The following is a 13,779-nucleotide window of genomic DNA, read 5'->3' on the forward strand; positions in this document are numbered from 1 at the left end:
TGCTTTTTAGATCTATATTACTAGATTTTTTAAACAAGGTTATAACCTATTAGCACTAAGTTTATTTTCATGTATGGTAATTACTAATTAGTATTCAAAGGATATTAAAAAAAAAAATGAATATAAGTATTACCCTACTGTAAACAATAATACATTTAATATATTATGTAAATAATGAAACTAATATATTTTATAAAATTTACCTAAACTGTAGGGTATAATAATTCTTTAAATTAAATTTTCTAGTAAAAAAAAAAAGCTGAATAACTCATCATTAACCTACTATCTTACTTTAAACTAATACGAGAGCCACATTAACTCTTTAGATTAAAATGTTATAAAATTTAATTAATTTTTATGTACTTATGGTATTTATTAATATTTAAAATTAATAATGTTATAATATTATTTCATTTCACTTAACTGTTTTTAAATGATTAAGCCGATTAATGCACAATAAAATCGTCAAATATTAAGGTTAAATTAAACAAATTAATTAAATGATTTTCTATGGACTATTACATTCGTATTTCATTAGTTTGAATGTATTTAGATTAGCTAATCATTTTATAAACATTCGTATACTATGGAATTGTAGTGAAAATAATCATACATTTCAAGTGCAGCGAAAATATTTTCTTCAGTTGGCATTTATTGAGTCGAAGTCATCAATTTTACTAACTACGACTCCTCACAAATATTACTAATAAGTCCCCCTGACTCATGAGTATACTATAGGTATATAATAAGTTATAATATAAACCTTCGCTGTCTCAACAAATGGCAATAATACGTATATACCGGATGTATCAGACTTGTAATTGACAACGTGTAAAACACTGAGATAAATACTCTGGTTATAAAAAATTGAAAAATTGAAACATTACTCTTTTTTATCACAATTTTCTTTGTTCTCCGTAAGACCATCTGCTTCAGTTGCTAATATCCTGAGTTCTTAGTAATACTGACCAAAATTATACTTCCAAAATTTACAAAAGAAAAATAATATTTTCTAGATTTTAAAATTATTTATTTTAAATGAATCTTCATTTCATAAAAAAAAATTGAGAAACAGTCAAGCAGTATATTATCTACTAGTTCTTGTATTTTGAGAATACATACTATATTTTTTCTCGTAATTACTTTATTCTATTAAATTATTTCCTCGTCGACAGCCGTACGCTTTTATCCACTCCAGTTTTTTTTATTTATTAGCTGCTGCTATCGGTTATCGAATAAATTTATAAATGTTATGTATATTATAACATACCGAAAAGTTGTTTATTCGTGTCGCAGTTTTTTACCACGTGCATAAACGTGTATGCAGGTAGCTATTATTCATTTTTTTCTTTGCAAAAATATTATATTTAATATGAATTATTTTTTTAACGCAATTCCAATTTTATTCTTTTGAAATTATCATGATAATATTTTAATAATTATGATGTTTTAAAAGTATGCATAAACATTAAACATATAGGTACTATTGAATCTATACGAATTCATTATATTGCATTTTTTAAGTGAAATATCTCTGGTCATAATTGTCTTATAGTGGTTCGGATTTATGGCTACACAGTACACAGCTATTGTTATAACATTAAAACTTTAAAAGCAGATTCACTATCTGATAATTAGACACTCGATAGTAGCTTTCAATTTGACATTTTTTAATATAAAATAATAATGAAAGTATGCTTAATTTATTTAATATTAATTTAATTTTTTAACTTAATTTTAATTTTAAATCCATTACTCATTAGTGCTTAACTTTGATTTCTATTACTATGGGTACAAAATACTTATACTGTATAGATACACTTTCGAAGTGTATTTATCTGACTATCTGACAGTCGTAAATCGTATATGAGTTAAACAGCAATCCATGCTCCATACTCAATCACTATAAATGATATTTATACATATAACATACATAATATAGGTACAGGTACAAGTTCTCATTAAAACCAAACCACCGGAGAAATAGTTTTCATAATATAATTATATGATTTTTAATTAAATAAACGATAATATTTATAATAATACAAGTATACGGTAAAAAATACGTAAAATTTAAATACCTCACACTATATACTTTATTATTTTTGACTTAGCGCTATCCTATACATTTAAAAATTAATTAATTAACCATACACATACATCACGTGGCATAAATCACACTACAGTATTTTCCACCGTGCTCTTCTTTATTTTGACATAACGTTCCGTTTCAATGCGTAATTTATTTTATTTTTCATTTTTACACCAACACCTCTAATACGTCCGAAAACACACAGAAACACATTTATTATTAGGGCATTTAAGGACACGGCGGCAGTCATGTCTCTCCCGATAACTTAAAAGGGACGTAACGCATATAATACGTATAAATATATATGTGCATGTGTGTTTGTGGATAACGGCCGCTCCACAATACGGAGGTCTGAAAAATACCAATGACCAAGTGTTTGTAATTTTAAAGGTATATATTATTATTTATTATTGTTGTATAAAATTTAGGTTTTCAGTGATCGTATATTATATCATATATATGATGTTTTAGACGTTTTTACTGACTGGGTATACACATATATATATATACCCATTTACGATACCATATACGATGACGGGTTTGCTCTATCTCAGCCGTTGTCGCCACCAAGCAAGGCCATTAGGATCTTATCCGTCCGAATGTATGGAGAAAAATACGCAGAACCCCGCGTCGGCGAAATATGCACGACTATGTATTATTTTATTTTATTATTGCCGTCGTGCAACAGTCGACTGACGGTGCCGCGCTGTCATTATGAAACGTATTTATATAATAATATCATATCATATTATAATATTATATAATATCATTTATAATACTTGCTATAAAATATAAACATAACGATTATAGTTTCAAAGACACTAATTTATTGATTAAATACAAAATCGTATTACAATGTGATGGCTGCAGTAATAATTAAAAACGTAAATAGTGCGTTGAAAAATTTTCAAAAATATGTTCATATCGTATATTACTTGGAAAATATTTTATATTAAATGTTATGTGTACGAGTCTTATATAATATTGAATGAAAAAAGGGGCCTACTACTATAAATAGGTACAACGAAGGATAATAATATTATCTGACAAACAATTTAGAAATGACTTATTCTGTGAAGGTACCTCAATGTTTTATTTGCTTATTTCTAAAATCTTAATGTACTTACCTATTTATTATACTAAATCGTTACGATAAATAAATTACGTATGGTCATCAAACGGAAATGTTTAAAAACACTGATACGTTCATACAATAATATTATATGATAATATGTAGTGTATTACCAAGTTACCAATACCGTAGTTTGAATTTACTAGGTTAAATATAATATATATACACTTATAACATTCTGATATTAAATATTACTATCGACTACCGTACGTTTAATGGCTTGCCCACAATACTGGGTGATTCATTTATCAATAAACACTCATTATTAATAACTAATTGAAATTTTTGAGAAAAAAAAAATATTTTTACTTAATTTTCAGTCGAAATAAATCAAATATTTTATTTATTTATTTATTATTTTTTTTTTTAATCACAAAATACATTCTTTTCTTATATTTTAAAGCAGAATATTTTTCAAAGTATTTCAGTACATAAAAATCGAAATTCGGATAAGTAATTAATGAATTATAAGCATTTAAAGTTTAGAAAAGCGGAATAGTAAACCAATATTTTGCGGGTATCCTCTCGTGCCCTACCATACCATTCTACTGAACTTAAAATATTTAAAACTCATTAATTACTCGTCCGAATTTTGATTTTTATATATCAAATTATCTCAAAAAATATTCTGAACATTATATTAAAAATTTATATTGTCATTCTAAAAAAGTTTGAAAATCTTTAAGTTTTAAAAATTATAACAATAAAAAATATAATTTTTCTAAAAAAAATGTTGATTTATTTCAATTAGAAATCATACAAAACAATATTTTCAAAAACATTTTAACATTTTAAAATAATGAGTGTTGTTTAATAAAAATATTGCCCTTTATACTGTTGTAGTTGTATCATTATTTCGATTATTTCGAATAAAAATCAAACAAGCTAAGCGTTTGATATCATATTTCGGCCATCGCCACGCTTGATTTGACGTTGTTCTCTGCAATAATGTAGATACATATCAATTAAATTCTATCAGTACGACTGGTTTACAAAGATATAATATGTAAACATTCAGGATGCAACATAACATTTAATACATATAGAAATACCTGATAAAAAGTAAGTATAATATATTATGGCTACATATTATACAAACTGAGTCCTAGATATTTCTAAGTACAAATATTAATTTAATCACGTAGATTTTAAAATAAAATTCTAATTATGCTCATATTTTAATATAAAATCTCGTTAAACTAAAAAAAAAATCTTCGTTCCCATTTTTATAAACTTAAGACTGTTTAGTATTTATTATAAGAAATTCTACAGATCGTACTTATGGTTATAAATGGTTTTTTTAGTAAGCGGCTTCTGTACTGCCAAAAAGAAGCCGCTAAATGGTTCTCTGTTACGGATAAGTTAAATTTTAATTCAATAATACATCATTATATACATAAAAAAAAAACTATTCTGAACCGAGACGGTCTATCAGCTTGTATTACAAAGTATAAAATTACAAGACATGTTTACGTTCTGAGCAATGAATATATTAATTTTACGATGATATAAATTTTTTTTTTGTGTGAGTGTCTCCCATCACCTTTTAGGACAGTAAAAATTCTTTGATTTTTAACTTTGAGTGTGGTTTCTCATTAGGTACTTAGACCTTTGGGAGTTTAAAAGTAAAATATTATCGTAAAGCTACGTTATATATATTTTTCGATAAAATCTATTTATTTTTTGATCTTATAGGTCTGTACTTCATTAATAAATAAGTGAATTTTTATGATAAAATAGTATTTAAAATAGTTAATAAAAGATACAATATTTTAAATATATAAAGAAAATAAGGAACAGTATTTTAAAACAACAAATTTACAAATCAAAACCCCGTTTTTAATAACATAATATAATATATAAAATGTTGCATAATTAAACAATATGAAAATTATTATTCATAACATCTTCATTGTACCTACAGGCTATAAATAATATATTTTATATATGGGTGAATTGGTCATAACTCATAAACAAATAAACAAATACACATTACACACGTGCACAATATAGTAAAATGTTAATTTCTAAGTTATAATGTTTATTTTATATTTGTATATAATAATTGTGTATACTCTAACTTAATATAGCCGTGTGAAACTAAATAAACAAAAGTAATAATTTATTTTTTCTTATTTTATAATTTTCTTAAATTAAATCAGTATAGATCAAAATTAGTACATCAGTATGAGAATAATATATTCAATCATAAATATTATTTTGTCTTCAAATTAGCTGTAATAAATACAGAGATCAAGTTGATTAATAATATAAGCAATATTTTTAAATCACTTCGCGATTATCTATCTATCAACAGTGGTACCTATTCAAAATTGTTCACCTACATACAGAGTTTACGACAATTTATTATTAAATTTATTGAAACGTTTTGAAATGGTTCAATATTTATTTTTATCATATTAAATTAAATTTTTATTCAATAATAGTAACTGTCGTGCTTCACAATCATATGTGTATGTACATTATACTTACAAATTATATACTTAAGGGCTACGGATATATATTATATACATTAATAAACCTATACCTCTTTATATGCTACAATATATATGTATATATTATACGTATTATATCTGAAAATACTGTAATAAGTTAGTGTACCGAATATTAAAATATAAGGCTGGTATGACTAACTTAGGGTATATTTATACATAATATTATATAACTTATACTGCATTAATGATTTTAATTTAGATACGTAAAATTATCATCAATAAGATATTGTGTAAATTTACATAATAGAATTGCTCCAGTATTATATTAGTATGTACGTATGTTTGTACATAAGGTATATCATGTATGAGTTTATAAGTAATTTCCTAAACTTTGTCATATATATAATGAATATTATATACAAAAAAAAAATGCCAGAAATCTAAAAGAAGCGTGATGAAAATTGTTTTTTATACGTATATGTTTCGTATAGGGTTTTTTTTCAAGTAAACTAACTTAACTAAACTTATATTTAGTATATTTTATCGACCTATATAATATCATTATATTATGGATGTAATAAATAAAAATGTTCATGATCATGTATAACTACATGAATATTTACATAATAGCTAGGAAGGTAATGCGTATGATATACACATAATTGAGCAAGTATATACAACTATATATATATATATTCGATATTATTATATACCTACATATTAAAGGTATTATGTTATCTTGGGAGTTAATTTTAATTGATCGACGATCTTTCTTGAATATTCTTTTACCTTGTAATGAAATATATTTATACATGGTATGATAACATACTATGCATTATTAGATATAATATTATTAGTAATTATTGCTATTATTATTATCATTAAATTCTTAACTTAATTTAACCTTTATTTATTTTTTTAACCTTCAGCAGTTTTTATAATATTTTTATAGATAATAATATACCTATGTCATTATCTCCAAAATATGATTTATATTAAGTACCTTAAATTGTGTTTACATAACTCGTGTGTCTTTTATATAATTAACTTAAAACGTATCTTGTTGACAAAAATCAATTAAAGTTGTAATGAACGAAATAATTTTTTATTAAGCTTGTAAAGTATGACGGTATGAAAAATTTAAATATTCAAATTAAATTTATTAATTAACTTACTGAGTTTAAGAATTTAGGATCAAGATTTCTAAGTTAATTAACCAAAATGTATAAATTGATCAAACAAATGTATTTAGAAAAAAGCATTACCAAAATCAATCAATAATTAACCAAACACAATTTTTAAATTTCTTTTAAATTCTATTTTATCAATCCATGTCTAATCATAAAAAAAACTATGCGTTGATACGACATATGATACACTATGTATGATATAAAAATAGGTAAATAATTCATTAATATTAATAACATTTTTATGAATGATAATTAAATACCATAATCAAATATATAGCCATTAAGGAATTTATAGCTTATACATAACACTTATATTATTCATCAAAAAAATGTTTTTATGCTGACTCTTAGTAAAAATAAAATTTGTGTACTGGAGTTGAGTTTATAATATTAATAAAGTAGGTAACTGAATGCTATACCATTGATTATAATTGTTTAAATATTTATAATCAATGACAATTCTAAATATTAAATAAATAATACGAAAAAACAAGTATAAATAAGTAATACGAGTAGGTATATTAGTCTGTCTAAACTATTTTTTAAACTAATAATAAACACAACGATAAGCCATGAAGAATTCAATTCTACTATTTAATTCATGTATAAAATTAATTAGTGAGCATTCTTCGCACGTACTGTAAATTATAGCTCAACTGTTTTGTGAATGTACTTACACTAATATAATATAATGTAATTAATGTGTTTAAAACGTAGTAAATTGTATACGTATTTATGAGAAATTATAAAAAACCGTGCATATTATATCTAATGACATTTTTAAATGATACACCTATCTTTTTTTATTCTATTTATTTATTTCATTAAATAATGCCATACAGACCGAAGCCTAAAAATATTAATTTATAAATTATAAAGACAATATTAACAGCAATAACAAAAATAATATGATAAGATAATAATAAGATGAAATGAGTATCTAATTAACAATCAAAATATTTAATGTTTTGAGAAGTGTATAATGAACTAACACAATGTAATGGATAAGGTAAATACCTTTATATTCTGTGCATTTAAAATTAAAATAATTATAACTTATGATACATCATAAATAATAAATAAACAACTACTTGTTCGAAATTTAAGTTTTACGTATACATAACAAGAATATTCTGCTTTGAAATGTGGAATAAAAAATATATATTTTCATTTAAAAAAGTAAAAACTTGAAAACATTTAACGATAAAAAAACTCTATAAATGTTAATACTTTTCGAAATAATAAATTGTTCGTTATTAAAACATTACTCATTTGTATATTAATTGCGTATTTTTGCCAAGTGTTCTAATTTAAGCATATTTTTCATGTTTTGAGACTAGATATATTTTATATCTGTAAAATTGGTAAACATTATCTTATTTTCTTATATTTAAAACGAAGTCGTATTTTTCATCCAAGATAATCTCTCTATACACCTGACAGATTTCGATAAACGTATCGGCCTCGAACCTCTAATCAACATATTTAAGCCATACACGGTCAACCTAATTCTAACCCATGGAAAACTAAACTGTAAAATAGAAATACATCAGTGGCGCTATTTGTCCTATTTTACCGAGACATTAGTTGAATATTTTTTAAATATTATCTTATTTTTCATTTTATTTTGATTTCATACTTTTCACTTTTCATGGTTTCTTCACATGGTAATTTGTCTTGTCTCATTGGCCATTTCTAATTTCAGAATATTAGAAAATCGAAATTTTAAATTAATAAAATGTTAATTATACAAGAATTTATTATTAAAATGAACTAAAGTTAAAGTTTACTCTAATAATATAAATTATTAAATAATCTACGTTCTTCCGAAAGTAAATATTGAATGTGTAATTAATTTTCTATTAATTATTACACGTTTTAATTTTCACCGATTTTTTATTTGAGAAATTCATAACCATAAAATAAATTATTATTTAACTAATCCTTAGATTTTTTTAAACAAATATTAATAATAAAATAAAAATAATATATAGATAGTAACAAATTACTTTAATTTGTTAATTGTTTTTTTAATTGCTACACCTGCTGATTCTAAAAATAATATAGTACATAGACAATGAACAATATTTTAACTAAACAATTAAACAATTTTATTAAACATTATTATTCGCAAAATAATAACTTGAACTAAAAATAAAAATATTAAATCACAATTAAAGGAGATGACAATATAAAAATTGAAATCTTCATCGGCATTACGTATTATATATATATTATATCAGATATAGGAAATTCAAAATTACTAAAGGACTAATTTTTAAAATTTTTAAATCTAATGGGTCATAGAATAGAGAAAGCAATAAAAATACCATTCAAATTTAATATTTACAATTACCCTTTATACTTATTTATTTATATTTACATTATGTTTCAATGTTAAAAAACATAAAATAAAATATAGATAAATGTTAAAATATTATAAAGTAATTTGAAAATGTAACATTGACTAGATAAAAAACTGTACGCAAACTGCCAGTTGCCCATTTCTGTAATATGAAATACATATCCATTATTATAATTATGTATAATGATATAATTCTCACTTAATTTTCATTAAATAGACAATTTTATTGTGCTTTTTTTTAAATTAACTAATATTCAATTACAATCTACAGTCTTCTTTAATCCTTTAAGCATATACATAAAATTATAAAGTAAAGTAATCTCCCAACTGAAAAGTGTTGTGAACATACAAATATATACTACTGTTGAGTACATTTAAAAAATAACATTTCCTTATATACTTATACAGCTTGTACGAAAAAAAATCTCAAAATATTTTATAAATATTAATCATTGGGAATAAAAAGGTTTAAAACAATTGATGTATAACCCATCAGAATATTTTGAACACATTATTTGTACAATTTAGTTGCATTTTTCCCATTATTTTTTTTTTTTTTTTTAGTTCCATTTTTTTTCTTCTGTATTTTTTACCAAGTGATTATGTCAAACGTAATACATTTGACATATGAGAAACTGACAAATAAATTTATTTTAATATGCATTCTGATCCTATAGGAGTAGTTTTGTATCTTTCAAAATAAACATTTACTACTTCTCTTCTAAATTCAAATTGAGATACTTTTGGTCTCCCTGTTTTATTGTATAAAATCTAACTGTTTTATATTGCTAGTTTGCTACATCAAATATCCATGTAATTAAAGGCCAATACCACTTTTTCCTGCACAAACTCCTGCAACGTGGTAATATCCAAGATTTTGATCCTGTTGATCGATACCTCCCATATATATGTTGTACTTTGAAATTAAGTTTGGTCTTTGAACCAAAATATTTGGTTTTTTTTTTTTGGTTGAAAATGTTTTAACGCGACTAATTTCTTTAGTACCACATGAAGTTGATATCATTGTTACCACAGCGTTGTTCATTTATTGAACAAACAAAATTAAGGGCTTAAAACTTTTACTTACATTGTTATGATTTAATACCTTATATACTATTGTATTAATTAAATACTAATAATAAAACTAATGAAACTTTTTTGAAAAATAATATATCAAACTATACCATAACAGCCAACAGGTACCTATTATAGTAAAATTCAATACTTTAATAGCAATATCAAAAAAAATTTTGTAAAAAATACTTTGTAACATATGAACTGACTGACCGTCTTTGCTCAGAATCGTTTTTTGTATACACGAATTTATCATTGAATTCAAATTTAACACAAACATTACAGATATTCTCAATGATATAGCATTAAATTTCCAACTCTTATTAGTTATTACTCATTTCCACATTGCTATATTAGGTGGATACCTAATATTAAATTTTGGTATGTAATTTACATAAAATTGCTATGAGTACACATTAGAACGCAATATACTATTTGGTTATTATTCGAGTGTTGTTCAGATGAAGAACAAATCGTATATAGTCATTTTGGTATAATAATAAATAATGAATAATGATTAAAATAAAATAATATCATATGTCTCATTTTAATATATTGCGCTCGTGCACAAAACAAACATATTTTATCGCTGCACAGTTTAATGTTATCGAATTCGTCTATAAAGCGCTTCAAATGATAGATTTATTTATTTTCACACCCTTTTCCAGACGATTAGTTAAATTTATGTCCATAATACATTTTATGCTGTTGATTTACTAGTTTTGTAATTTTTTTTGTTTTTTTTTTTTTTTTTATTAGTGATTTGCTGAGTATTGGAAGTTCAGACAGCAGAAACTATGAAATGACTGACATGCACGGTGTCAAGTCGATGTGTTACCAGAGCGTGGCCTCGTCCACAGGTGGCGGAAAAATGAGTTCCGTTGTAGCAGCCGCGGCTCTCAAATCTGCCACGGCCACAGTGGTGGCCGGATACCCGACATCTGACACGGAAATGTTCCCGTCCGATTATCCTTCACACCACCTCCATCACCATCACCATCATCCTCACCAACACCATTACAGCAACAACAACAATAACATAAACAACAACAACAATCATCTCAGTCACCTATACCACAACCACCATCACCAAATGCTCCAGCCCATACCACAAACTTCGGCCGCATCGCATTCATAATGAATTGATGCTTATTAATTATCGTAATATAATATATTATAAACTATATAAAGCAGTACCTCTATCTTATTATTTATTATATTATTAGATATTAATGTGTATTTTTAAAACAAAATATACAAAATGGCACAAATTGTAAACAAAACCCCACTATTTTATGTATAGATATTATTATTAATTTTTTAATTGTTTTTTTTTTTTTTTTTTTAATAATAATGTCAAACATATAATATTAACAAAACGTTCGTTGAGCCCACGATTTGTGTTTCAGACCATCAAACACGTCCGTCAATCGATTTGTAACCGGCAAAAAATAATTATTTATTATTAATAAATAATAACTCAATTTGATCGATAGTTGCACATTTTATAAAACTTTTAACAGTAATTGAAAGAAACTTATTATCTCTACTTTTTAAAAATTAGAGCTATGGCATAAGGCTCATATATATTAGCTGTAAAAAATGAACTGCGACGCCACATATACCTAGGTACTTACCACCAGACAGCTTTAAACTTGCAATTATTTTAAGAACCATTTTTGAGCTGATCTTGTACTAAATGTATTTTTTTAATTCCAATGCCAAAATGTAATATGTGCTATCGTCTAATCGACATTTTTTTGTAGCTAGTGTCGTCATTTTTTTAAATGTCTGATTCCATCTTATTATATGCGTTTTTTTAATTAAATTTAAATGTTGTGAATTTTTATACAAAATAATATGCATTTCATACATAAGTAATATTATTTAGATAATTTAATCTATACAATTCACAATAAATGTGAGTTCAATTTATTTGATTTCTTTTACATTTCAAATTGACTTATTTTTGTATTTTAGTTATCACCTAATAGCATTGGAAAAAAAGACAATGATATTTTTACCCATCATATCTTTAACACAAAAAAGTATAATGTAGTATATAGTCAGTTTCATAATTCTGAAAATTAGATATGAAAATCCAAAAATATAATTAGTCGAAATTATACGAGTATTCATACACGTATTGCACGTATGAATCATATAGTTATAAGATTTAAAAATAATAAAAATATATGGATATCATATTAGTCATATCTACCTTGTTTTGAAACTATTGCCAGATAACAGACATAACTGTGCACAACCAGACACATCTCATTTACAAGATATTTATTTTTAATTTTTATATCATGTATAGGTTTTTTTTCTGGCACGATTATTATTCGATTATACCTTACTCGTACGAGAGTAAACAAATACGGTAAAAATAATGGTATTTAATTTAATTTAAGAAAACGTAAGACGCGATACACTCTCCGTTAGACAATATTCTGTTAAACATTATTTTAAAAATCGACATTGTAAATATATAAGATATAGGTTCTCGGAAATATTCTAATCTTCAAATTTAAGAATAGAAATATTATTTTAACTCTATCAACCTTTTATAGATTCCATGATTTCGATTTTTTATTTTTCGTTGAATTTTGTTACACCTTGCTCATTAGATTTATAGAGACTGTTAACAGTGTTACTGACGTTCCAGATGACACGTTACACGGGTATCACGTAGATAACTTTTTAACACGACGTATGCCGAGGTTGAACTCTCCGCTTCCATCTCCCGCACTTACTTCTAAGCACAAACGAATTTTCATAAAAAAAATTCAAAAAAATCTTAAAATAAATTCAAAAATGATTTTTAATTACCATTAGGTTAAAACATAAGTTCGTTAGTTTTTATAAGCTTCATAAATTTATTGGCAAAATAATAAATAAGTTTTCACTTATATCGATTTTAATATTGGTTCAACCATCCTACCACGCAAACAAATTGATACTTAATACAGTTATGATATTTAACTTAAAATAAATCACACTATTTAGGGCCACTGACTATCGCGAGTGAAAAATAACAGATAACTGCAATATTAAAAATACCACCTACCTATATGTAGGTACCTAAGTAATATGATGTGAATGGTGTGATTAATTTGTTTGTAAAGTAACGTTTGTGCGCCATAAAGTTCGCCGCAATTATAATATACGAGTAACGATGCAATATTGGCGTGTGCAATCGATTTGAAAATAATCTCTTTATAATATAAGTAGATAATGTGTTGTATATTATGTACAATGTACGTATATATGTATGTGTGTATAAATTATTAAAATAGTTTTTATCGTTGTTACCTAGTTGATTTAATTGAAATGCCAAATGTGGTTAATTATATTATATATTGTATTATTGTGTATACATAAATCTCATAAAGTTATCTTCTTTAGCATAAAATATATATGTATAAAAACATATATATAATATTTTATAGTAATTTTAAAATGATTTT

The 13,779-nt window shown here is 24.5% G+C and overlaps 1 protein-coding gene across 1 annotated transcript in view; it reads left to right on the forward strand.

Annotated features, from left to right (window-relative positions):
• LOC112596490 (homeobox protein SIX6-like) overlaps positions 1-11,514 on the forward strand; it is a 35,890-nt gene extending 24,376 nt beyond the window's left edge. The window contains exon 3 of the mRNA XM_025342197.1: positions 11,069-11,514. Coding sequence (XP_025197982.1) covers positions 11,069-11,447 — 379 coding nt within the window. The 3' untranslated portion in view covers positions 11,448-11,514. The remainder of the gene's footprint in view (positions 1-11,068) is intronic.
• Positions 11,515-13,779: the final 2,265 nt, after the last annotated feature.

This window comes from Melanaphis sacchari, unplaced genomic scaffold (genome assembly GCF_002803265.2).
Source record: "Melanaphis sacchari strain LSU unplaced genomic scaffold, SCAv2.0 Contig323_pilon_pilon, whole genome shotgun sequence".
In the NCBI taxonomy this organism is placed as follows: Eukaryota; Metazoa; Arthropoda; class Insecta; order Hemiptera; family Aphididae; genus Melanaphis; species Melanaphis sacchari.